General features: G+C 45.4%; 3 protein-coding genes across 4 annotated transcripts in view; 1 reads left to right on the top strand and 2 right to left on the bottom strand.

The window, feature by feature from the left end:
- Mtfr1l (mitochondrial fission regulator 1 like) overlaps positions 1 to 5,185 on the top strand; it is a 9,341-nt gene extending 4,156 nt beyond the window's left edge. Inside the window, exons 4-7 of one of the 2 annotated variants that reach the window (XM_023722503.1) lie at positions 96 to 205; positions 360 to 571; positions 2,024 to 2,309; positions 4,197 to 5,185. In XM_023722503.1, the coding sequence (XP_023578271.1) occupies positions 96 to 205; positions 360 to 571; positions 2,024 to 2,309; positions 4,197 to 4,302 (714 nt within the window). In that variant the 3' untranslated portion in view covers positions 4,303 to 5,185. Of the gene's footprint in view, positions 1 to 95; positions 206 to 359; positions 572 to 1,987; positions 2,310 to 4,196 lie in introns of both variants that reach the window. The other variant, XM_004637586.3, reaches the window with a different exon arrangement.
- Positions 5,186 to 5,892: 707 nt separating this feature from the next.
- The window catches only part of Aunip (aurora kinase A and ninein interacting protein), a 24,773-nt gene continuing 3,510 nt past the window's right edge, over positions 5,893 to 27,155 (bottom strand). Inside the window, exons 2-4 of the mRNA XM_023722502.1 lie at positions 16,304 to 16,633; positions 8,967 to 9,108; positions 5,893 to 7,377 (exon numbers count right to left, since the gene is read on the bottom strand). Coding sequence (XP_023578270.1) covers positions 6,533 to 7,377; positions 8,967 to 9,108; positions 16,304 to 16,381 — 1,065 coding nt within the window. The 5' untranslated portion in view covers positions 16,382 to 16,633 and the 3' untranslated portion in view covers positions 5,893 to 6,532. The remainder of the gene's footprint in view (positions 7,378 to 8,966; positions 9,109 to 16,303; positions 16,634 to 27,155) is intronic.
- Positions 18,580 to 27,155, bottom strand: part of Paqr7 (progestin and adipoQ receptor family member 7) — a 12,073-nt gene continuing 3,497 nt past the window's right edge. The window contains exon 2 of the mRNA XM_004637584.2: positions 18,580 to 20,552. Coding sequence (XP_004637641.1) covers positions 19,496 to 20,530 — 1,035 coding nt within the window. The 5' untranslated portion in view covers positions 20,531 to 20,552 and the 3' untranslated portion in view covers positions 18,580 to 19,495. The remainder of the gene's footprint in view (positions 20,553 to 27,155) is intronic.

Genomic DNA, 27,155 nt, shown 5'->3' with positions numbered 1-27,155 from the left:
AAAAATTAAAAAAAAAAAATTACCAAAAAAAAAAAAAGTAACTCAAACAAGTTCCCAAAGACTCTCAATAAATACAGAATTTTCCTTCCTCACAGACCCTGCCCAACATCTCTGACCTGTGTTTGAGAGATGTGCCCCCAGTCCCAACTCTGGCTGACATTGCCTGGATTGCTGCAGATGAAGAGGAGACATATGCCCGGGTCAGGTATTATCAGAGGGTACGATAGAAAACTTCTTCCCCAAAGTACCAAGCAGCAAAGAAAGTGAGGGAATTGGAATGAGAGCTGTGTACTGGGGGAGGGAGGACTGGCAAATGGCCTGCTCTCTGTGATGGACATATCGGTCTTTCTCTGGTTTAGAAGTGACACCCGCCCCCTGAGGCATACCTGGAAGCCCAGCCCTCTGATTGTCATGCAGCGCAATGCCTCAGTGCCCAACCTGCGTGGATCTGAAGAGAGGCTTCTTGCCCTAAAGAAGCCAGCCTTGCCAGCCCTAAGCCGTACCACCGAGCTGCAGGATGAGCTGAGCCACTTGCGCAGCCAGATTGCCAAGATAGTGGCAGCTGATGCAGGTAGGATGCCCAACCGGGGATTGAACTCAGGCCCTTGCATTTGCCAGGGTAGCACTTATTCCACTGAGCCATCTCCCCAGCCCCATACCCCTAGCTTTTAAACGGGATAGATAAGGGAAATGATGGTCCTTGATTCAGAAAGACTTTGGTCCAGGGCTCAGGGTGTCCTGAGACCCAGCTAACCTGTAGTGTTCTTGAGTAATTTCATTTTGGGCTCAGTGGTTTAGCTGAGAACAAATCCTGACTTAGCCTGTCGCCCCAGGCAGATTCCTTCCCTTAGTCACAAAGACCAGTGCCTTCTTCCTGGTATCTGTAAGGTTCCATATTCTGTGAGCCTGTGACAGCTTTCTTTTTCAGTGTAAGCATTTCTCACCACTACCACCACAAGACATATATCTCTTTCCAGTACTTCCCTTTCCTTGTTCTTTCTGTTGGAGATCACTTCTGTCCTCCAACTTTCTGCTTGGATTAAAGCAGAACCACTAGGAATGATTATGAGCCTGCCTTGAACAGAGGCAGCCAACAGATGGATCTCTCCCAACATGCTCAACACCTCAAAGTCATAGCTCCCAAACCTCGCCAGTTGGTGGAGCATAAATATCTTAGTGTTCTCTTTGAAATCATCACTTTTTTTGCTGTTTGTTTGTTTGTTTTGCGGAACAAGAGGATCAAATTGGGACCTTGTGCTTGCAAGGCAGGCGCTTATGCCATTGAGCTACAGCCCTGAAATCATCACATTCTTAATTCTCTATTATGGAAATTAACTGCACTTAATTTTTTCTTTTTTCTTTTTCTTTTTTTGTCATCCAAGAGACAAACAGAAGTAGTTTATATAAACTCAGAATGTTTCTTAGAAATTGTAGAAATTCTCTCCAAAAAATTTGGGAAACTAGGAGGGCCTCAACATCTTAGTTTTGCTCACAATATTTCTAGATTATAGATAGCAACATCCAGAGACTTAAAAGTGCTATCTTAGGGCCGGGAAGATAGCTCAGTAGAATAAGTGCTTGCCTGGCAAGTGCAAGGGCCTGAGTTCAATCCCCGGTTCCACCAAAAAAGAAAAAAAAGTGCTGTCTAAGAGAAAAGGACAAATTGTAGAACTTGTCTCTGTCACTGTTGCTTGTTTACAACAGGGCTGTCACTCCATTGCCCACTTTGAAATAGGAGCTTTTAGGAGCCAAAACTTTTATGGGATGATTTCTTTGACTCTTCTGAAACATGGAAAAGCCCAGTGCTCCATCCCTGACTGGGAAAGATAGTAGAGGGGCTACACTGGCTAGAGATAACCATCCTGGGCTCTCCCGGAATGTCATGTGATCAGGCCAGGAAATGAGTGTGTTCTGTAGGCAGTGCTTGTGGGAAGGTGATATCACTGCTAAACTCTAGCCCATCCATGCCTATTGTTTTCTCTTTCAGCTTCGACTTCATTAACGCCAGATTTCTTATCTCCAGGAAGTTCAAATGTCTCTTCTCCCTTACCTTGTTTTGGATCCTCATTCCACTCTACAACTTCCTTTGTCATTAGTGACATCACCGAGGAGACTGAGGTAGAGGTCCCTGAGCTTCCATCAGTCCCCCTGCTTTGTTCTGCCAGCCCTGAATGTTGTAAATCAGAACACAAAGCTACCTGCAGCTCGTCAGAAGAGGATGACTGCATCTCTCTGTCCAAGGCCAGCAGCTTTGCAGATATGATGGGTATCCTGAAAGACTTTCACCGGATAAAACAGAGCCAAGATCTGTAAGTACTGACAAGGAGCTCTGGTGATTTAAAGTTACCCATGGCCAATGATCTAGCAAACTTAGTAAATTCCCAGGAGTAGCCATATGTTACTTTGTTCAGAGTTTGCCAACTACCTGCTTGCTAGAGCCTGTGCCCCCTACCTGAACAACACTTTACATTTATTAGGTTCAATCACCCAAGCCAAAAGTTAAGAGTAGTGGGGATTTTACAAGAAGACTCATCTATTCCAACTTACATCTCTGGTGGTTTTGGTGGAAGGAGAATTTCATAAGGTGGTCCGTAATGCAAAATCCCACAAATTAAGAGATTTGAGGACAAAGCTTTTGAAATTCATAAGTAGTTCCTTAACCTGGCTGCCCTTCAGAATTGCTCACATTTGTTAAAAGTACATCTTAAAGGGCTGGGGAGATAACTCAACAGCATAAGCTCAAGTTCAATCCCTGATACCACAACAACAACAACAAAAACCTTAAGCAGAGTCCCCAGGAAATAGAGCTTTAACCATTTATATTGAACTGTGAGGGAATTTGGGGAGGCCTGCAGCAAGAAACTCATCTAGCAGGGGCCTGCCCCTTAGCTCAGTTCTTTAAGTGACTGCTTAAACAAAGCTGTCAGGCTCAGGTTTCTGTGGTTCAATCCCCACAACTCAAGCCAGCCAAACCTGCCCTGAAGGCATTCAGAGCAAAAAAAAAAGAAACTCATTCAGCAGGAAAGCCCTGGCAGTGTTTCTCCAAGTGTGGTCTGAGCAGCTTCCTTGGAGCTTACCTGGGAGCTTATTCAAATACAGATCGTTGGACATTTCAGTTTAAGATCCAGGTTCTAATAGCCAAGGCTTAATTGGTGCAGCTATATCTGTTAATGCAGGGAAAGTTGTTGGAGGGCTTAGAGGTAAGATCTAGCTCCAGAACTGATAAAGTTCCTCCTGAAGGGAAGATGACATTGTACAATGTTTCATTTTTGACTTCCGGACCTTACTAGCCTCTGAAAACTAGACAAGGGGCAGCAACTTACAGCCTCCTGGTGGTTATCTTTTAGGTAAATTACATGTACTCTCTCTAGCCCAAACCAAGTTAGTCATACTGACCTTGTACCCCCAAATTCAGCTACTGCTGCTTCTTTAGCTCTGTCTTGAGTATATTTCTTCTGGTGACAGTGTTTTATAGATTGACTCTTAGATTTTTTACTTGCCTCTAAGTAAACCAAACTGTCCAAGATCCTTACTGCCAAGCCCCTCCTCCCTCCCACTTGTAGTGTGAGATCTAGTCTGCCTTATAAGAGAGAAGTTGTGGCAATGACTAAAAATGTAACAGCCCAGTGAGCAAAGGTTCAGAAATGTTAATAGGCCACGGACAATTCCTTGATTCTAGTTTGAGGGTTTGATAGTCAGTCTGGGTCCTCAGTTACTGTCAAAAGCAGTGACGGCGAGCCTATGGCATGTGTGGCACAGCAGAATGGCCAAGAGTCATTTAGTCTCTTCCCCTGCAAATGCTACAAGAAAGTGCTGCTAAGAAAAGACAGACTCAGAAAATGGGAACAGAAGTGTAGCCACTACAGGCCAGCTCCAATAAGTTGATGGACCTTTATTTAGCCCACACTTATGGCCACTAGAGGATGTAGTAAAACATTCTAGTTAGGAGATCTGGAACCAGCTATCTTGGTTTTAAAGTCTGGATTCACCACTTAATTTACTTTGTGAGTGGCTAGTAACTCTAGGCAAACTGCATGTCTTTTTGTGCTTTAGTTAGCTATCGGTAAGAGGGTCTACACTGTAATACCTATCTCAAAAGATGGTTGTAAGGATTCAGTAGACAGTATATGCAGATGCAGAGTGCTGCCTGGCCCAAGCAAGTACTTCCTAAATAGAAACTATTGTTTTGTCTCCAGGACCCGGAGTTTAATGAAAGAAGAAGACCCTGCTGTGCTTATTTCTGAAGTCCTAAGAAGGAAGTTTGCTCTGAAGGAAGAAGATATCAGTAGAAAAGGAAACTGAGAGCACTCCACCCTGCAAACAGTCTCACGCTCCTGGAATTTCTTCAGTAGCTGCCTTCCTCACCGCAGATGTTTCTGCCTCTCAGTTAGGAATCTTCTGCAAGTCTTGCTGACAAGCTAGAGCTTGGAAGAAGAGCCGGATTATGTGTTTCCATACTTCAAACCTTAGTAGAAGCTAAGGCCTGTGGTTTGAGCTGAGACATTTGTTGCAGGTAATTGTGTAGAGTGGCTTAATTTATGGGGTAAGATAGATGTTTCTTATATTCTCTTGCCCCCATGTGAAAATAGGTCCTAAAATGAAGGAATGACTTCACTGCATTAGATCCCATAACTTGTCTCACCAGACACTTTGTGTGCAGCTGTCACTCACTGTCAGCAGCTTCCTTGTAGCACAGCAGGGCTTTAGGGAAAGGACTGTTTATATACATGTTCACAAGGCAGAACTATCTTATGCTGCTCCATCATAACCTGCACCAGTGCCCAGCTGTCACCCTTCCCTGTCTAGTTGGAGAGGTCGGCAGCTGGACCAGCCAGTACTTGGGCTGCAACTGGGAGGCTTGTTTTTTTCTGAAGCATATTTTATAATACTGTACAACCAAATCTACCCTCCAAGGCCTTGGAGCCTCATCAGATCCACTGATTAAAAACTTTTTCTTCCATGGACTTTAGTTTAAGTCCAGTAGGAAAGAGAAGCGAGGAGGGGAAAGAACATACCATCCTTCTTCCAGGCCCTGGACTAACTGTTCTTTTGGGTTGGGCCAAGGTTTGCACCTACTGCATCATGCATGACTCACATGCCCTCGGGGCCCCTTTCTCCGTGGTATGTATACAGTGTGTATTTGGGTTGAAATACTACCTGGCATTAAATGAAGGATTTGGAGAAATTTTCTTTGTCCATTTCTGAGTTGTGGTCACCCTGAATCCTTTAGGAGTAGTGGATTCTTGTGAAATTAAGGTAATGAACTTTCTTAAACAGGTTTCTGGCTTCCTCCCTTCTTTTATAAGGTCCTGCCACTTAATAAGAAAAAAACTTCCCAGGGGGTTTCTGAAGAGATTCTGCCCCAAACTTTTTTTTTTCAAAACTCTTAAAAGCAGTTCCATCTTATAATTTGCAAGTTTGTCCCCTAGAGGTTAAGCCCTGGGTACCATACCTGCAACTTGAGAAACTGCACCTGTTGGATGATGCCCTGGATAGGCCACAGGCCAAATAGACGCCTGTGCAGGTTAGGAACCGATAGCAGTGACACAACATATATTAATAAGTTACTTTTTTGAAAATAAAATTGGCAATGTTCTTATTACCACTAGAGCCAGCCTTACAGATGTTAACAGGTTTTACAAAGGGGATTTCCTCCCAGAAAGGGGGGACAAGTTACCTTTCACCTTGTGAAGGAAAAATTAGTAGTCACATCTACATTGTTTTATTGCTCAGGAGTTTTAAAGGAGAGGTATTAATTTATCTTTTAAAAATTCATGTCTTTGGTACAGGGTCTCTACAGAGCTCAAACTCCTAGTGATCCTCCTGTTTTCAGCCTCCCCAGCACTGGGATTACAGGCACGTACCACCATGCTTGGACTCAGTGGCCAGCTCAGTGCACTCAGGGGCGGGTATGCAGTACCAGGGATTGAACCCCAGGCTTGCCTAAGCAAGTGCTTAGTCCCAAGTCGCTGGCCTAAAGGGAGAGATATTTAAAGTGTATGTTTAAAATGCTGTACAGTTACCACTAAAATTAAATTAAATTTAAAAATGAGGTTATCACCATTTTCCATTTCCTCTCCTATCCCCAGCTCTATATACATTTGGGTTGGGGAATTTGCCTTATCTCTCAAAATGGCATGAGGAATAATGATTCCAAGCTTAGGTAAGTGGGTAAGATTTCAGCCAGAGATGAAAAGAAGCAAGGACCCAGGCAGGCATATGAAAAGGCAGAGGGGTCTCTGTACAGGCAGAATGGACTGTTAAGTAAAGGGGTAAGTTCATGCCCTGCCTCCACAGTACTCATCGCAGACTCATTTAAGAAATTCACCAGCCACCTTCCTAAGGGAAAAGCATGATTCCAGTCACAGTTTCAACCAGTGGCAGCTGCCAGCTTTATTTACATAAAGTGCTAGATAATGACAGCTTAATCCCATGCTGCCTTCCCACCTCAGCCCCCACCTCCACCTGGAACATATTTTCCTACATTCTTCCATTTCAAGATGCTCCCGGAACCAAACCTTCATATAAACATTCAAAATTGGTGCCTGATAACTTGATTACCTTCAGAGTCCTGGGTAAGGAGCAAATCAGGCTGCAGACTTAACTGAGTATGCTCAGCCTGGCATTCAGCCCAAGGCCTGGCTGGAAAATACCCTAGGCTGTGATGCCAGGTGTTGCTTACATCTTGGAAAGGAGCTCTAGTGTTGTGGGCAATGACTCTTTGGCCCTGAGAATCTTCCGTGAAAAGCTGACTCCAGGATTCTTTGTCATTCTTTTCACTACCCCAGGAAAACAAAGAAACAAGACAAGGGTTTTGTTTCACTGACTCTGTGTTTTCTCTGCTCCAGGATTCCCTGGAAGTCTCCAGGTGCATGGAATGCTGCCTATTTTCTTTGGCAGACACTTTCCTTTCTGATTTAGCTTTGTCCAAGAGCTGATGGCACTCGCCCCCAAGTGGTTTGATGTGTCTCTCCATGTCCTGACAGTGCTTCTCAGATCCGTAAAACCATTCCCTTTTCCTGGAAGAATCCTCCTTTTGGTCCAGCAAACAAGAACTTTCCATATCCTCAGTGAAGGAAAAAGGCAGTGGGGCTTTACTGTCTCCAGCACAAGCTGGGGTATTAGGTTGAGGCAAAGACAATATGGTCAAACAAGGTGTTCTCACACTGGGATGGCCCAAAGTCTTGTGGGACTTAGGAGAAAGTCCAGTTTCCTCGATGCCTTCAGGGGTTGAAGTGGCCAGAGGGGAAGCTATGCAGTCATCTTCTGAGTCCCGAATCAAACAGTCTAGCTGAGTTGCATCTTTCTTGGACTGTTTGTTGATTTGACCTTCTGTATAAGATGAAATATTTCTCTGGTTACCAATATCTCTCATTCCTAGTAAAATAGAAGTGGTTAAATATTACAATGTAATAAAATAGTTGGTTTTTTCTAAAGTCAATACCAGCTAATAGGGCCGGGGAGATGGCTCAGTGGAATATAGGCTTCCCTGGCAAGAGCAAGGGCCTGAGTTCAATCCCTGGTTCCGCAAAAAAGAAAAAAAAAAAAAAAATACCAGCTAATACTACTACCTAGCATAGGACTACTTAAGATTTTTCAAATAACTTTGTAGCTCCTTTCAGTGTCACTTCGTTCCTGAATGCTCTTTCTAAATTAAGATCTGGTATTCCCCTAATGAAATGCTATATATGGGCACTTCCCATGACCTACCTCTACCTAATAAAGTCAAATATGGCATACCATCAGACTGGCTTACTTTTCCAGCTTAGTTTTCATTTATGTGCTTAACGGGAACATCAGTTTATTTTGGTGTTGTTTTGGCCGGCTCAGGCCACCCTGAGGGGCTGGTGCAGCATGGGGTGCCAGGGATCAAACCACAGTCCCCTGCGCCTGCCTATGTTTGCCTGGTGCTTTAGGCCACTGAGCTATCTCACCAGCCCTAGTTTAGCTTGTTTTTTATTGATTATAATTTCTACTAAATAGTAATCATGGCCAATACATAGTCGTAAATACTTTCCTTAAAAAAATGTTCAACACGCTAGTTTTATGAGGTCTCAAGAGTCACATTAACTATACAACTCTGAAATCTTCTGGTGACAGTATGAAAAATATAGGTTTCTAGCTCCTCAAAAATTTCACAGGAAATGGAGCAAATACATAATTATGATGCCAAGGCAACCTGAAAAGATAATAATATTGAAAATAACTATTAGTGTCTAGCGTGTCCATCTTATCAAGCACTGAATAGATCCTGTGCTGCATTAAGGATGAATTACATGGGATTCCCACTCCACTCAAATCAAGTAAGACTTAATTACAAAGAATCAGAATGATTAATTTCCTCTTCTTCAACAAGAATTATACTGCAGAAACTGTTCTGTGGGAGTTCTCAACTTTGCCTAAAAATTCAGTATTAATAAAATATATCAATATGTAAATGGGAAATGTATTTTGAAAAAATTCCTCCCATTACGTAAAGCAAAGAGAATTTATGGGGCCGGGGAGATGGCTCAGTGGAATAAGCGCTTCCCTGGCAAGCGCAAGGGCCTGAGTTCAATCCCCGGTTCCGCCAAAAAAAAAAAAAAAAAAAAGAATTTATGTTTTATCTGGGGAGTTGAAGGTTTATACAAAGCCAGCCTGAGTCAGAGCACTCCTCCCAGTGCTCTCCAACTGGCAGGAACCCTGCTCTGTAAACTAGCCTCCTCTGAGACAGCTCCCAAATCACCTTTCCTCAGCAAATACAAATATTTAGCACTAGACTGAGTGAAACAGAACTAGAAATGTATGTTTGTAAAAGCATGTGTACATCACTTTCCAAAAAGCAATGACTTCCTGTGTTTCCGTAACACAATAGGTCAGTTAGGTTTAACAATACAATGGTTTCACTATATCTCATAAATGTTCCAACATGAAGACATGAATTTTGCTCCCTGGACAATGAAGGACTCCCAGGGGGGTCACCATACCTGGCTTCAAGGTGAAGAAGGAAGCAATACTGGTCTGTTTAATGCCCAAAGATGGAATTCTTCTTTGAGTGAAAGAAATAGTAGGCTTTCTTTCTCGAGGAAGGAGTGTTAGCATTTTGGCACCTGGTGTAATTAAACGTGTCTGAGAAGAGGGAGAAAAAGAATGAGAGAATCTATATTAAATGAGTTGCCAGACTGGGGAGATTCAATAAATACCAGTGACAAAAAAACACCCTGGACTCTGGGCTCCATTTATATCCTATTCTTTCTTTAGATAGTCTGTGCCAGACATCAGCGTTCCACCAGTTATTGCCATCCTGATAGTGTTTTTCTAAGGAATCACCTATTCCAACTATAGCACAATGTTTGTGCTTTCCAATAGAAATCAAGCTGACTGAACAAATGTGATTTGTTAAAGGAGGTCCAGAAATGATGTAATTTAGATTTAAGAGTAATGTTTTGTTTAAGAAGAGACAGGGTCTCATTAAGTTGCCTAGGCTGGTCTCAAACTCCTATACTTAAGTCTCCTCCTTCAGTTTCCTGAGTAACTGCAGATGTGCACTATGCCAAACTTAATAATTCTACATTACCAACAGTTGACTGATTTTCAGCACTTGTCAAATGGTCACATAATGGCTAAAAGCATGGCCTCCAGAGTAGTACAGCTTGGGTTTACATCACTGCTAGTTTTGCCATTGCTATTCCTTAGTTATGTACAAGTTACTTAATTTCTGTCTCATTCTTAAGTGTGAAATGGTGGTAATAAGTTTTATCCCATAGGGGAGTTATGAAAACTTACTGAATTCACATGAAAAATTCACAGTTCCTGCACACTGAAAGTGCTCCGAAACAGCTGGCTGAATAATGGAGCAGCACCAGTTTTGCCACACTTGGATCACAAGCCTAAAATACTAGAGTGCAGAATGGGAAAGTGGGCACAAGAGGTCTGAAAAGTCTGTTTTGTCAACTGAGACTGTAGCCTCATCATTATTTACTGTAACTTGATTTTATTTGCTTGTTTTGAAATGGCTGAGAAGTAGGGAAAGTAGGACTGTATTTGGCTGAATTTGGCTTGGCTATAATTGCCACAAAGAAATGGGATTTGTCAGTATTGATAACTGCAAGTTAGAGGAACGCTGAAACTGGAATCCAGATGAAGCTGACTTCATTTCATTTTTATATTTGGAAACTAAGCTGTGTAATCTTTTGTTTTGTTTTTTGAAATAGGAAATACTGTATGTAAAACTCTTATTTCAACTTCTTATAGTATTAGTAGGGAACTTTTCCATCTACCACATTCAACTAGTTAGAAAACAACCAAAGACACATTTTTGGGGGCCGGGGGATGGCTCAGTGGAATAAGCGCTTCCCTGGCAAGCGCAAGGGCCTGAGTTCAATCCCTGGCTAAAAAGACACATTTTTATTTTTGATCTTTTTTCTTTTTTTTTAAATGTATTTGGTACAAGGTCTCACTACGCAAATCGGACTCCTAGTGATCCTCCAGTTTTCAGCCTCCCCAGTGCTGGGATTACAGGTGTGTGCTACCACACCTGGACTTGGTTACTGGCTCAGATTGCCCAAGGGCAGAGCCAGCAAGGTATGCAGTACCAGGGATTGAACCCTGGTCCCTGTGCTTGCTTCAGCAGGCACTTAGTCTGCTGAGTATTCTTGATATTTTTGAGATATGGTTTCCCTATGCAGTTCCAGCTGGCCTCAAGCTCACAGGCAATCCTTCTGCCTCAACCTCCTAAAATGATTTAAAAATTTTTAAAAGGTTTTTAAACAGTGCACAATGGACAACAGACAGTAATCTGTGATTCCTGAGAAAAGAGGGTGAGTGCTGTGTTCAGCCTGAATTTCTGCCTGGAAGCACTTTCCAGGCCAGTGCAATCTTAATGAATTGATCATGAGGTAAACTTTTTTTTTTTTAAGGTACTGGGGATTGAACTCAGGACCCTGCACTTGCCAGGCAAGCGCTTATTCTACTGAGCTATCTCCCCTGACCCTAATCTTAATGAATTGAGTAGATTGAGACTGGGATTTGGGAAAACTGTGGTAGCTGGAACTTACAACTCGAAGACCTCCAAAAATACGCACACAGGCCCCTTCAATCACTGAAGATGAAACCCCTCAAGGCAGGCAAAGAAGACACTGCAAGCTGGAATTGCAAGCTGAACAGTTCCCAGAGCTAATGCAAGACTGGGACATGAGTTCCTACCACCTAGAACAGAGATGGCCTTAAACCCCAGGGGCAGTCCACAGAGCTCTCAAAGAATCATCCCTTGGTAGTTGGCCTTAACTAGCCTTAGAGCAAAAGCTTTTCCAAACTTTCTTAACAAAGCTTACAAGAACATTTTGAATATGTTAAGCCGATTAGCAAGTAATTATTTGCCCAAATAATTTTCAGTATTATTTAAAGAAAATCCAAAAACTCAACAATATAACATTCATGGGGCCTTAGCATGGAATGAAAAATTGCTAGACAAGAAACAACAACAACAAAAGTCTACAATTAGAGAAGAACCAGTTATAAGCAGGCTGAAACAACCTCTGGAATAACAGGATTAGCACATAGGTTCATAGTTAAAATAATTACTATGAATATGTTCAAGGATTTTAAAGGGGAAAAATGAACCTAAGGAAAACTGAAGAAAATTCACTAGACAGGCTTAACAATAGAGACTGCCTGGGGGGGGGACAAAATATAATTGATCCTCAAGACAGCAACACAAACCATCCAAAGTGAAGCAGAGAATCAGAAACTGAATAGTCAAACTCTGCGATCAAAAGGATATATATAGGGGCCGGGGAGATGGCTCAGTGGAATAAGCGCTTCAAAGGCCTGAGTTCAATCCCTGGTTCCACCAAAAAAAAAAAAAAAAATAGCCTTCCTACTGGACAATCCTCTTTATAACTTAATATACTTTTCTCATCAAGTAGAAAAGTCCATATTCTCTCACTTTGAGGTTGGGGAAGAACCTGGAGACCACTCTGACCAGCATAGTATGAAAGTAACACTACATGATTTCCAAAACTGGGTCATAAACATGCTATGCACTCATCTTACTCTCTTGAGATATTTACTTATGGGACATGGCCTGTACACTATGAGGAAGCCAAGCTGGCACACAGCTCTTTAAATGTTATGGGACCCAGATCACAAATATGTGAAATAATGTGAATCATATTTAAGTACCTATATGCTAGGTACTAGAAATATAGTGAACAAAACGGACTGTTTCTGCCCCTGGAAAAGTTTGCAACTAAACAGAGAAAACAAGGACCAGCCAAATAGCTCAGGGGATTAAAGAGCCTGCAAGGTGGCGCAGGGGCCAGGGGTTCGACCCCCGGGCATGCTGAGATGGCAGTTGAGACTAAGCATCGTGGCGCATGCCTGTAATCCCAACTCTTGGGAAGCTGTAAACAGGCGGATCAACACAACTCTGTTCTAGTAGTGAGACCCTGAACACCCTGTAGACCCTTCCCTAAAAAATACAAAAAGCGAAACAAAACAACAAACAGAGAAAACAGGGCCAGCCAGATAGCTCACTGGATTAAAGTGCCTGCTTAGGCAGATGCTCGGTCAGGTTCGATCCTGGCCTGCTGAGCCGGACCCACCCCTGGGACACATCGAATGACACTGAGCGTGGTGGCACACACCTGTAATCCCAGCCCTTGGAAGGCTGAAAACAGGAGAATCACTACAAGTCTGATCTGTGTAGTGGGACCCTGTAGAACCCTTGTAGACCCTGTACTAAAATACAAAAAAAAGAGGAAAAAAAACAGACATACTATTAATAAAGTTCTACAATAATATCAAATCCTGTGTTTTTTTTTAGAAAACTACAGGTAACCAAAAAGACCTTGATTGGCAGAATATCTGAAAATAAAACTTATCAAGTTAGCCATACTTAGCAGGAGTTGAACGAAGGTCCTTTCTGAAGTCAAAATGATGTTAGAAGTGATACTGCCCCAGTTACAGCTCGGTTAGAACACCTATGCCTTTAGGGATCTACATTTACCTCAGTGGAATGTTGAGACTCTGCGAGAGAACAGATCACCTGGATGGATCCGGATCTTTGGCTGATTATCCCTACCTCAATATAAAGCAGCCTCTGTGTGGACACTACAGAGTACAAGAAAGCCTACCTATCAAAGTCCTTAGTAAGCACTAACCCAGACTTAACAATTCCTACCCTGTATGAACGCGCTTAAGAACCAGGGATGGTAGCACACGTCTGTAATCCCAGCACTTAGGAGGCTGGGGGAAAAGGATAGCCACAAATCTGAGGCCAGGGGAGGAACCACATAGCAAGACCATGACTCAAAAAAAACAGTACATAATTTGCACTTGATCTTGGCCAAAAAGTAATAAGTGATGAGACTAGTATATAACTTCCTTTTTTTTTTCATAATGGTCACTTTGTTCTTGAATTTGTATATGAAGTCACATTTTCCACACACACTGATATGGCTTGAAAACATTAAAGTGCTGTTTCCTAGAGACTGCCATGCCACTCTGTCCTGCATGAGTTTTTGTTGTTTTTTTTTTTAAATGTATTTAGGACAGGGTCTACAGGTTCTAGAGGGTCTCACTAGGAAGATCAGACTTGTAGTGATCCTCCTGTTTTCAGCCTCCCAAGCGCTGGGATTACAGGCACCCTGGGGGTGGGGCTGGCACAGCCAGCCAGGGACTGTCATCTATGCTTTGCAAGGCTCATTTTCTTCCCACTTCCAGACTCACTGACAGCATCACCACCAAGTCCCCTTTTGCTTTTTAGTTCTTCACACTACTAATGATGACATTTACGATGGAAAATCTAATCGGCACTGCCATGCCTTATGAAGTTTGGTGGAAACGGTGAGCTACATGAGCATACCCAAGGAGGACGGTTCAAGGAGTCTGACAAGAAAGGCTGTCAGGACTGTCATCATTGGACATCTCTTAAATCTCCCTTGTTGAATTAGTAACCGTATAGTCACTAGGCTCAGAAGGGTATTATAGCCATAACATTGGAGTACAACACATTATTCATCTCTGTGTGTGTGTGGGGGGGGTGTACCAGAGATCAAATTCCGGACTATCTGTTTGCCAGGCAGATGCTTATGCCACTGAGCTATCTCCCTGGCTATTCACATATCTGTGTTGATGTTGATGTAAACAGAACACTACAAAAGTACGCTGTAGGGGGCTGGAGAGATGGCTCAGTGGTCTAAAGCACCTACTTGGAACAAGCTTGGCAAAGCACAGGGACCGTGGTTCGATCCTCCAGCACCACATGCCAGCCAGCCCCACCCCCTGGTGGGCTGAGCTGGCCACACACACACACACACACACAAATAAATGTTAAAAAAAAAAAAAATTACGCTGTAGGGCTGGGGAGATAGCTCCGCGGCCTAAGTGCCTGCCTAGCAAGCACAAGGACCCATGGTTCAATCCCCAGTACTGCAAGCCATGCTGGCCCCACACTGAGCAGGCCACCAAAACCAGGCGTAGTGGCACACCCCTGTAATCTCAGTGCTTGGAAGGCTAAGACAGGAGGATCACTTTATAAGCCCGAGCTGCATAATGAGACCCTGTACCAAATAAAATATATAGATGGCTTATTATCATGAGGTATTATGTACTATATGTAACTGTAAAATACATTAATACCTCATGATAATCAATGTTACTGGTTTATGTATTAATACATTTTAGTGTTACTATACTCCTACTCATAAACACTTTAAAATAGTATGCCAGGTCACACTAGCAGAAACCTAATACATTTTGTGTTTACCTATCTCTAGATTCCATCAAGAGGTCACAGAGTGAGTGACTATATCATTTAGGTTTATATGCATATACTCTTAATATGTTTACAAAACAACTCAACATAGGCCTGTCATTAGGTAACATATAGCTGTATAAGTCCAAAATTTGCTTCAGAACTCTCCAGATCTACAGAACTTTTATGAACTTGCTATTTATCACCCAACAAAATCTATATTAATATATCACATTAATCTTCAAATTTAAACCAACCTTAGCTGGCTGTGGTGGTGCACACCTATCCTAGCACTTAGGAGGCTGAGGCAGGAGGGTTAGTAAGTTGGAGGCCAGCCTGAGCTATACATTGAGTTCAAGACCAGCCAGAACTACATAGCAAGACTCTGTCTTAACTTCCCCCCACAAAAAAAAAAAACACCTTACCTTTGAAGAATATTTGAGAAAATTGCTCTTGCTTTTTTGTTTTCCTTTTTTTTTTTTGAGACAATGTTTCAGGTTTTTGTGTTGCTAGACTTTCTCATAGTTTGTTTTTGTTTATTTTCTTCTTTTGCAGTGCTGAGGATGGAAACCAGGGCTTTGCACATATTAGGCAAGCACTTTACCACTAGCCACTTACTTAATCCTTTTTTTTTTTTTTCCAGACAGGGTCTTGCTATGTAGTTCAGGTCTTGAATTCATTGTGTAGCCCAGGGTAGCCTCAAACTCACAGCAATCCTTCTGCCTCAGTGTCCCAAGAGCTGGGATAACAGGCAGGCACCACCATACCCAGCTTTGCTCAGTATTTTTCAAATCTGTTTTCATAAAGGATACTGGGTCATAAGTTTTCTTGCGATGCCTAGGTCTGGCTTTGATACCAGGGAAACAATGGCCTCAGAATGAATGGGAAAATAGGTTCTCCTCTTCTATTTTTTGGGAAGAGTTTGTGTAGGATTTGTATTAATGCTTTAAATATTTGGTGGAATTCATCAGTGAAGCTATCTGGACCTGCGCTCTTCTTCGCAGTAAGTTTTAAAATTACAGGGGCCAGGGAGATGGCTCAGTAGAATAAGCGCTTGCCTGGCAAGTGTAAGGGCCTGAGTTCAATCCCCAGTTCTGCCAATAAATAAATAAATTAATTAATTAAAATTACCAATCTCTGTGAGAGGTCTATTTAGATTGTTTCTCAAGTTTAATTTTTAGTAACCTGTGACTTTCTAAGAATCCTCCCATTTCACCTAAATCATCTCAATTTGCTACCCTGTAATTGCTTACATCCGGTGTGGTGCCACCCACCCGCAATCCCAGTACCCTGAGAGGCTGAGGCACAAAGCTCACAAGTTTGAGCCCGGCCTGGCCAACTTTGCGAGACCCTGCCTCAAAATAAAAAAAAGGGATGCTGATATCGCTCAGTGCGAAGGCCTGGGTTCGATCCGCAATGCAAAGCCCGCTCCTTCCGGCCGTTTACGCCTCTCTTTCCTCTCCACATCCCAGTTTCTCCTTCAGACCCAAACCCCTTTCGCTGGCGAGCGCCCTCAGCAGTCCTTTCTCGGCCGCCATTTTACCCAGTCCCTTCACACAGACCCACCTGCACTTTCTGCCTCTTCAGCGCCGCCGCGTCCAGCCACACGCCGCACGCGTCCTCCTCAGGGCCTCTCCGTTTCATGGGCGCTGAGGAGACAGAGCCTAAGGCCTAGCGGGGTCAGGGAACCACAGGAGAGCCTCGGGGAATCCACACAACCACCTCCCTGCCTTTTGAATCGCGCGCCAACGCGGAGGGCGGAGCTACGCTGCTGCAGCCGCCAGGCAAGGCCCCGCCCCTTCGCGGAGCCCCGCCCAAGGCCAGGGCAGGTCTGCGCATGCGCGTAGGGTTCGTGTTCTTTCCCATCTCCGCAACTCGAGAAACGTTCTAGAAACGCTGTAGTGGGAACGGATGGTTTCTCAGCGTCGTGCCAGAAGTGTCCATTTCTTTCGTTTTTCTTTTTGGTTTTTTTCTTTTTTTTTGCGGAACTGGGGATAGAACTCAGGCCCTTTTGCTTGCCAGGGAAGCGCTTATTCCACTGAACCATCTCCCAGCCCCTTCTTTCGTTTTTCTTAACTGCTTTTTTTTTTTTTTTTTTAACACCGCCCCACACACACCCCGGCAAAGGGGCTGGCGAGATGGCTCAGTGGTCTAAAACACCTACTTGGAACAAGCTTGGCAAAGCACAGGGACCGTGGTTCAATCCCCCAGCACCACATGCCAGCCAGCCCCGCCCCCGGTCACACACACACACACACACACAAAATAAATAAATAAATGTTTAAAAAAAAACACCCGGGCACAAAGTGTCACAGCTGAACCCTCAGCAACATCTAGAGCTGGGGTCCTCAACACCACTTGGGTTTGTGAACTACTTTTGTAATTAAAACAGCAATAATCTAATACTACTAAGTCATAGGGAAGACAGTTTCGAAAACAGGAAGCAAGAACTTGGGAATCAAGAATCAGATTTTTGCCGGATGTGGTGCCACACACCTGTGGCCCCAGCAACTTGGCATGATCCGGTGTGTTTAATACTGTGGCTTAAAATAGCCTTCAGTCCTGCTTTCAGTGCTTCCAGAATTCTACAGCTCAAGTGAGGTAACATGTGTGAAAGTATTTTGTAACTTCTGGAATCCCTTTGGAAATGCAAAGGGTTGACCACCATTTCCAGTGGTGTGTGGATGTGTGTGCTGTGTGTGTTGTTACTGAACCCACGGCCTTGCACTTGCTAGGCAAGCACACTTGTGCTATATCCCCAGCCTGTGTGTTTGATATACTGTATGTTTTATTGTACATGAAGTATTAATATATTACATTATATGGCTCAGTATTTTAGCAGTGAAGTGATACGTATTCATTTTGGGCTTTTTCCCTTTATTTTGTAATTTTCTTTCATCGTACATACATAGCTATGTACTGTGGAAAAGGGACTATTATAAAAATTTACATATAAAGGCTAGCCTAGCTAGGCATAGTGGTGCATGCTTGTAATCCCTGCACTGGGGAGGCAGGAAGATCTGTGTGAGTTCGAGGCCAGCCTGGAGTACAGTGAGACACTGCTTAAAATAAAGGCCAGTGTAGACTATGTGACAAGACCCTGTCTCGAAAAACTAAACAAATCAAAAATGTTAACATATAAAAATCCTTGACTAGGGGCCTGCCCCTTAGCTCAGTTAAGTGGCTGCTCCAACAAAGCAGTCAGGCTTAGGTTGCTGTGGTTCGATCCTCACAACTCAAGCCAGCCAAACCTGCCGTCAGGGTACTCGGAGCAAAAAAAATAATAAAAAAAATAAAAATCCTTGACTGAAGGAAAAAACAAAAACTGAAATCTTTTTGTCAAATTAAAAAATAGGATTATATATTTTTTAAACATATTCTTGTAACTACTTTTAAAACTTAATTTAGTCATAAAACTCCCCCCCACTTCCTTACCAAAAATGTCATTTATGTAAATATGTGTACATCTGTCTATATAGGGCCCAAATTCACACCCAGGGGCTGGGGAGATGGCTCAGTACAATAAGCGCTTGCCTGGCAAGCACAAGGGCCTGAGTTCAATCCCTGGTTCTGCGAAAAAAATAAATAAAAAACAAAATTGGACCGGAGAGATGGCTCAGTAGAATAAGTACTTCCCTGGCAAGCGCAAGGGCCTGAGTTCAATCCCTGGTTCCACCAAAAGACTAAATTAAAAATAAAAATAAAATTTTTAAAACATACACAACCAGGCAAAGATATAACAGGAGCTGCTCTTATCTCCAACCCTGCGGCCACCCCCAAGAGCCCCAGCTTCCTCTGGAAAATCCCCCACATATTATAGGTAGGTAGGTAGGTTCCTCTTTCTGGGACAGGAAACAGAATCAGTAGTTGTCACAGTCACTTTATTATATTCCAGTAGGTGAGACCAGTCCACCTCTGGCTCCAGCCCTGTACCTCTGGGCCTTTGTACAGGTTTCCCCTACCCTAATCTGTCTGCAAACTCCTATTCATTCCACTCAGCCCCAAATCCCAGGCAGCATAGATTATTCCCAATGTAGTTTCATGCTGGTATTGAAAGTTTGGTCATCTTGCACTGATCCACAGAGCCCAGTCATGGCCTAGGAAACACTGAACAAACAGTTGAATCATGAACAAGCAAACTGGGAAAGAACCTGGGAACAGCTGTGTAGGACACAAGCCAGGCCTAGGAGACTGGGGGGCTAGCTGCTGGGTGGTGACTGCAGGGATGCAGGGCACTGAATGGGATTGTCTGGCACAATCTTCTACTTTTTTGGGCTCTCCAGAGCTTGGCAGTACAGGCTCAAGGAATGTAAGATCCCATCGGTATTTGCGCCTGCCCTCGCCCTTCCATCATGCAGTCGGGGTCGAAGTGGCCTCCTGAGGCCTCCCTTTCTTCCAGCTCAAATGTGACTGGCCTATGTTTTTCACCTTCTACCCAGGCAACCTGAAAGCCCTGAATTGGGGTCCTAGGCCAAGCTGACTTCTTCTTTCATGAGGCAGGAAAGGAACAAGCCACAGTGGCCCACAGCCTTCACTCTTTTCTTCTGGAAAAGGAGCTGGGCAGGCCCCAAGTTAACTTCAGCAGCTAGTCCCCAAGTCCAAGGACTAAACAGCAACACCCTGGCAGTTGAGCTGTGTGCAGGGAGTCAGTGCAGGTCAGACACAAGGTTGCCAGGTCTTGTTCCTATCTAGAGCTAGGCCCAGACCCCAGACCCTGGACCCCACTACACCACCCTCCCTATTAGCTGCCATGCCCCCTCACTTGGTCTTCTGATTGAGCTTGCGTCGTACAAGCTGGCTGAGAATGAACGCGGTGAGGAGACTGCTGCCCATGGTGAGCAAAAAGAGGCCAAAAAAATTTTGGGGACAGCGGGTATGCAGGGGCTCATAGATGGGCCGCCGGGCCTCGTAATCCAGTGTCACAGCTTCCAGCTGAGCCAGAGTGCATAGCACCAGGAAGACGTGGAAAACTTGATGGCCCTGCCCAAAGACGTGGCAGCTGCCAGGGAACCAGCGCTCAGGCATGACGGTAGAGAAGAAGGCAGCAGCCAGCAGAAAGAAGACCACCTGGCACTTGTGGTAGAGAAGAGCAGGGTCATCAGCAGGGTGAGGAGACATCAGGATGCGGTGCACCACAGGGCTGATGTCCAGGGCATAGGCCAGTGCCTGGGGTACCTCCTGGCAAATGCGGCCCAGCAGACCGGGCTGCTGTGTATATTTGTTATAGCAGGACCCAGTGCAGGAAAGCCAGGCGAGAAAAGCAGCCGTGGGCAGGAAAATGCCCTGTATCTGCGTGTGCCAGGCCGGCTCAATGGCATAATAGAAGTGCACCAGGGCACTGCCAAACTGGTACACAGCCACACCCACGTAGTCCAAGAAGAAGAAGCTATAATGCCAGAACTCGGACTTGGCCTGCAGGAGGTGCGCCAGGGAGCTGAAGGAGAGATAAGTAAAGGAGGTAAGGACGATGATGAAGAGCGGCAGGGCATGTGGGTCTCCCCAGAAGTCCACGGTCCCCACAAAGATGGCTAGCCGCAGCAGCAGCCCCAGCGCGGCCAGCAGGTGTGTCCAGACGTTCACCGCCTCGTTGTGTTGCTGGAACAGCGTGCGGAAGTAAAAGCTCCAGCTCTGATGCAGCGGCCGGTAGCCCGCATAGACGTACGGCTTCCAGAAGAGGGGCGGCACCTGGGCTCTGTCCACTGTGAAAACGGCCTTGGGCTGCAGAGACTCCTGGCCAGCATGCCACAGGCTAGACAGTAGGTGGCTGAACTTCTGGGCTGCTGCCGTGGCCATGGCTGGAAGACTGGGCAGGGAGCAGGGAAAGAGGCCAGAGTGAATTTGGGAGCCTAGTGTCCTCCTTGTCCCCAACAGCAACCCCACTGCTAGGTCTTTCTCCTCTCCATACCCTGACCAACTTTAAGGAGGGAAGAAGCGGCCTAGAGAGGATCTCAGCTCTAGCCTTATGAAAGCAAGAACGCTGTTTCCTGGTGTATTCTAGGCCCTTAACATGTCACATAGTAAGTGCCCAGGATATATCTGAGGACTGTATCCTTCACAAGGCTCCTCCCTTTGCCACTTCCTCTCCAGCTCAAGCTCCAACCAGCAGCCCCAGCTGTCCTCTATCCTGCAGCATCCAGACCTGTCATGGGGAACACATGACATGGGGATAGGCTCTTTTAGCCCCTAAGTTTATGCCACCATCATTGTTAACCTGGTGGTGCAATGACCTTACTAACACACTCACTAGCAATGACCTTGCTAACATACCCACTGCCTCCATCTCTAGCCCCTTGTTGCCAGGCACTCCTGCTGACTGTATTACCCTGTATGATCTGGTTCCTCCTCCCTTCTGCAGCTTTACGGCTCAACGACAGTACACTTAAAATCCAGTCACAGCCTCCCCAAAGCCCTGGGGCTGCTGCTTCAAGTGTGCTTTGCATAAGGTGGTCTCTTTGCCTAAGACACTTTCCTCATCTTACCTACCCAGAAAACTTTTCATTGCTCAAAATCCACTTCCTCTTTGACGATTTCCCTGACCCCAATTTCCCTACTTGGGTGCTACCATCAGACTACCCTTTGTATAAAACTCCTTATGGCCATCAAAATCATTAGAGTAGGAAGTTTGTCTCATTATTGTGTGAACACTGGTACTCAGCAAACGGCTGACACAGAGTATTTGCTGAGTGAAATAAAAATGTAACACCATGACCATGTTTCACACCCTTCAAGGCGCAGGTCAGAAATCGACTTTTTCCCTGCACAATCCCCGGTACCAACCAATCCTACAGGAACAGTCCTATCCCTCAACCACACCCCCACTTTGCATCCCTTTCTACCTTTGCCCATTCCAAATACACTGAATCTAACCCCCATCACAGCACTTGAGGCCCTCAAGACTGCACCCGCCTCATCTCCCACACAGCTCCTCCATGCTTTCCTGAAGTCCAGCTTCCCCAAGAGGGCAAGACAGGAGAACTAATGATCAAGGCCAGACTGGACAACCTAGAAAGACCTTATCACAAAATAAAATGAAGCAGATTACGGACCTAGCTCACACTGCCCTAGGGCACACTTTTGAGCCGCAACTGAGTCCAGGCATGGTAGTGCACGCCTGTGACCCCAGCACTGGGGAGGCTAAAAACAGGAGGATCACTGAGAGTCTGAGCTGTGTAGTGAGACCCTGTACCAAATACATTACAAAAAAAAAAAAGGATCTAGCTCAGTGGTAGAGCGCTTGCCTAGTGTGTGCAAGCCCCCTGGGATCCATCCCAAGCCCTGCAGAAACAAGCAAGGAAAAACCCATCCTTTCGTACATTCATTCACTGAGCAGACAATGAGCCAGCTTTGCCTCAGAACCTGGCCAGATTCAAGAGAGGGTGCAGCAGAAAAGGTTTCCATCCTGCACTCGGGTACACCGTGGTCCAGTAGAGGCAGGCAAACAAACGGCAGCAAAAGCTCACGAGCAGCCACTCTGGCAGGCACCACGTTAGGCGTGCTACTGATGGAGCTGACCCTGAGTGAGCTACAAATCCATAAACTGGCCTTCCACATTAAAAGTCTGGAGCTGTCCTAGGCCTACGTGCCAAGCCTGACAAGCCAGCAGTTGGCATGAGGAAACAATCCTCACTTGCCACTGGCCTCAGTGGAGGTCTCTATGACCCAGGACGCTGTGAGTCTCAGAAGGCAAGACAGCATTTCAGCTGAGGACTCTGGTACAAAATTCTACAGAAGCAAATACGAAGACAAGTTTCCCATTAATCAATGGCATAACGCTTTGTTTCTTCTCAACCTTGCTGGCATCATTGCCCTCCATTCCTCTGTTCTTGGGATCTCCCTACACACTCCCTGGAAAAGCTGTGTACACTCAATAGTGAAGAGTTCAGAGATTCTTGGTCTTAGCCTGATAAGAGCTCTGACCCTCAGGCTGGGGAGATAGATCAGCGGTCTAAACACCTGCCTGGCAAGCACAAGGACTGTGCTTGATCCCTACTACTGCATGCCATGCCAGCTCCAGAACCCTGGGGCAGTGATACTCCTGTTTCATCCTCCCCAGCACTAGGATTACAGGCATGCTCCACCACGCCCCATCTCTGTGGCTGGTTCAGTGTACCCAGGGGCAGGGCCAGTGTGGCATTGGTGCCGGGGATTGAACCCTAGTCCCTGAGCTTGCCTAAGCAGGTGCTTAGTCTGCTGAGCTATCTTGCTGGCCATAGTTGGTTTTTGTTGTTGTTGTTTTTTGGGGGGTTGTTTTGTTTTGTTCATTTTATTTGAGACAGGGTCTCGCTATGCAGTCCAGGCTGGCCCTGAGCTCACTTTGTAGCCCAGGCTGGTCTCCAACTTGCAATGAGCCTTCTGCCTCAGCCCCCCCAATGCTGGGATTACAGGTGTGTACCACCACACTAGCCCTATTTCCTTTAGACTAGAGGCTCTGTTCCTTCTAAATAGCTCTGTTTTCAGAATTAGTTCCCATTCCCTTAATCCACAGAAAGAAAGCCTGAATGAAAGGAGGGAACAGGGCCAGGAATCAGGTCTGAGCCAGGAGGAAGGAGGTGGGTGCCCCTAGGGACTAACATGGCATCCTAAACAGCCTGTCCACCAGCTGCTAGGCCCTGCCCTTTCCTGCTCAGCCCAGGCCTCCCAGGCTGCTCTGCATACCTGGGGGTGTTTCTCCCAGGCTAGGGGTATTTCTCCCCAGGCCAGGCCATGTACATTCCAGATTGCCTGCTCACATCACCTGTCCTCTGTGCCCTGCGGACATCTGTCTCCTGGGATGTCGCTTCCAAGCCACCTCCCTTGCATCTGTGAGCAGGTGCCAGTTTTCAGGCCTCTGTGAACCTGGGGGGTTAATGAATTCTGCCATAGGACTACACAAGTCACCAGATCCCAAGCACTGGGTGACACTTCCACAGGTGAGGGACACTGAGGTGGGGCTTTTTATATGATGTCACCAGACAGCAGGGCTAAAGACAACCCCTCATACCTCTCCCCTCTCTTCAGGGTTCCCACACAGCATCCTTATAGCCAGGACTCAGCTCACCACTAACTTCTGCATGAGACATGCCAAAAAAAAAAAAAAAAAAGCCAAGGATTGGCTGACAAGTCATTTATCTTAGATCACACAAGTCAGAACAAAACTGGGCTGGGAACAAGTATTCAGGACCAGTTGGTAGATGTAAGGGAACTTGGCTGCTTTTTATGCCCTACTTGGTGAGAATCAAAATAGAAGGAAGATAAGAAAAAAAGAGAAAGCTGGCAGTGGAGACTGGGGAAGGAGATGAACTTCAGATTTGGACGACTGGGTTTGGCACCAGATTTTATAACAGCGCTGTGTGACCATAGATAAGTGACTTACCTTCTCTGATCCTTAGCTCCCTTATGGGAGCTTCAATATTATTTACCTCTTAGATTGCTGCAAAAATTAAATTTACTAGAACTAAGTTTAAGCAGTTTAGTGACTCAGTATCTGACTGCCATTACTATTATGAATACTAGGAGTGATATTTAAAATATCCTCAGTCTAAGAGATTTCTCCAGGGTTCTCCAAAAACCCCAGTCCTCCTTTTAACTCCCAACAACTAGTGCCACTGGATTAACCAATGTGTCTCCTTAAACATTTACTCTATCTTGATGTGTATTTAGGGACCAAGGGAAAGCTGGCTGGAGTTTGGACTGACTGCTGAGGACACTGACCTTATTTAATAATTAAGTTGTTCTCAGAAAATCCCATTCAGAGTAACTCCTCTGGGCTCGCAGAGGCCTGAAAACCGGCACCTGCTCACAGACACAAGGGAGGTGGCTTGGAAGCGACATCCCAGGAAACGTGTCCCCAGAAGCCCTGTCCCAGGGCATGAGGGCACAGAGGACAAGTGATGTGAGAAGCAACCTGTAATGCACATGGTACAGCCTGGGAGAGAGGGACAAAAAGCTCCTGACTCCCCCCTGTCCTGTGGAGGCTGGGGGAGGACATGGCTAGGTCAAGGGCTGTCATGCCCCACTGCCTCCATTCCTTCCACTCCCTCACAGTCCTGAGGAGGGACTGAGAGAGCTTGCTTCAGAGTCCTCCTGCCACCCACCAGGCTCTCTAGGCCACTCTGACAGGAGGTGCCACTCTGCTGTCATCCATGGTGCCCCTCCCTCCTTTCTTCCCTCCCTCCCAATGCTCAGAAGAAATGGCAAGGAAACCACTCCTAATGTAGCAGCCATCTGTGCCCATTATCAACATCCCCAACTTCCCTAGTCCGCAATAAGCTGTGATTCATGCACCTAGCCCCTCTGAAGATCCCCCAGTCTTGGCCGCGCCATTTTTCATGGAGGTAAGACAGCTGTCAATCAAAAAGCCCATCACCTGATGTTCTGCCTAACTGCCGTCCTGACAGCCACAGCTGTCCTGGACACCTGGACCCACTCCAGAAGGTGTCCACCCTGACTGCCGCAAACTCAGTTTTAAACCACACAGAGGAATTGAATTTGGACCAATCAATAGCCTCAGATGAGAAGGCCTGAGTTTAGACCAGGTTGGGCCAATCCACAGGCTCAGGTCTACAACAGTTACAGGCCTTCTGGGGCTACAAGAAGTGCTCCTCTCACACTCCTGGAGTCAGTCTGGGAGGGTCCCCTCTGGCGTACTGACTGCCCATGCTACAGCTCAGGTACAAACAAAGCCTCGCTCTAGTGGTCCTATAAATCCGCTCCTGACTTTTCTGGGGCAGTATGGGCTTCTAAGATCCTGAAAATCTACTCTAGATTCTGATCTTGAGTCATGTGGACACAACAGTTACTTGTTAAAAAGTCATAAACACTCAGGGTTATTAGCCTTGGAGAGCTCCTGAGAGCGGCAGCCGGGGAAGATTTGCAGCAGAGACCAGCTACCGACAACATCAACTGGTGGCATCTGGCATTAACTGGTGTCAACTGGTATCACCAGGGCCACTAGCAAAAATGCACTTTGCCAATTTAAGATTTCCATCTGACTGGAGCCGAAGAACCCTCAAATGATTGGTGGCATGGGCATGTCTTGGAGAATGTCTAGAAGGCTTTCAGTCTGGCCAGAACTCAAGACAAGGCCCTCCAGACCTCTGGTGAGAGCTCCTCAGTCAGTCAGAGCAGCTCCTTCCTCCCCTACTGGGAAACTGTGTAAAAGCTCTTTAACCTCTCTGAGCTTGATTCTTCCGTTATAATCAGAGGATAAGAACAGCTACCTAGGGTCAGGGAGATAGCTCAGTAGAATAAGCACTTGCCTGGCAAGTGTACGGTCCTGAGTTCAATCCCCCATACCACAAAACAACAACAAAAAACCCCAGCTAACTATTGGGCTCTTGGGAAAGCAAACCCAAGCGACCCTTAGTGCTGGCTGAGGTACAGGTGACTCCACTCTTTGTTGGGTGCCGCTTCCCCTGGGTGAGCTTGGACAAGTCTTTTCCCCCTCCTGACTGTCTTTCTCCAAATGTCAAGGGAGACAGTGAATTCCCCAGTGACCACTAAGGGTGCTAGACTCCCTGGGACATTCCAACAATATTTATCTTAGCCCTACTATGTTCCAGGAACTAGAGCTCCAACAGTGAATGGAGAAGTTTAAAACACAGCCCTGGGAAAACTGAACCCAGCAAACTCATACTCAATGCAAGACCCCAGGGTAGGAATACTCCGCCTTCTGGAGCTCACACCCTGTCTAAATAGCACCTATAACCAGCATTATTTGGTTATGATTCCACTTCTTCTTTTGTCTCCTTCCTAGCATAAAAAATAGTCATTGTTCCTTTTCTGGGCTCTGGCTGCTCAGCACTTTCTCTTAAAGATTATATAATGCCATGCAGAACAAAGTCTAACCCGTTAGATAAAAACAATAAGGCCTGGGCTAGGGATGAAGCTCAGTGGTAGAATGCATGTCCAGTATGCTCAAAGCCCTGGGTTCTATCCCCGGAAGTAGAAGCAATAGCAGCAGCAGCACCATCACCACCCACACACACACAAACACACAAATGTATGTATGAAAAATTACACAATAGGCCAAGCTCAGGAGTGTAAGTGCCTACCTGGCAAGTGCAAGTTCCTGATGACCTAAAAAAGTACCAAAAAAAAAAAAAAAAATTATATATTCCATTAATATGCATAATTTTTATGTTTTGATGTACCAGTTAAAAATAATAAAACCAGGCACCATGGTGCATACCTATATCCTGGCTACTCAGGAGCCTGAGGCAGGAAGATCGCCAGAGCCCAGCAATTCAAGGTCAGCCTGGGCAACATAACAAGACTGGGTCTCAAAATATAAACAAAATAACAATATTACAGCCAGGCCAGTGTTAGTATTGAGCTTGTCAGCAGCAAACCCTTCTCAAAGGCCCTGATGAGGCGGACAGGCAATGGCAAACCCTGCACCATTACTATCAGACACAAACATGAATCCGTTCGTGGCCTG

This window comes from Octodon degus, unplaced genomic scaffold (assembly GCF_000260255.1).
Source record: "Octodon degus isolate 3935 unplaced genomic scaffold, OctDeg1.0 scaffold00092, whole genome shotgun sequence".
NCBI lineage: Eukaryota > Metazoa > Chordata > Mammalia > Rodentia > Octodontidae > Octodon > Octodon degus.
This window is presented reverse-complemented; position numbering and strand designations above follow the sequence as displayed.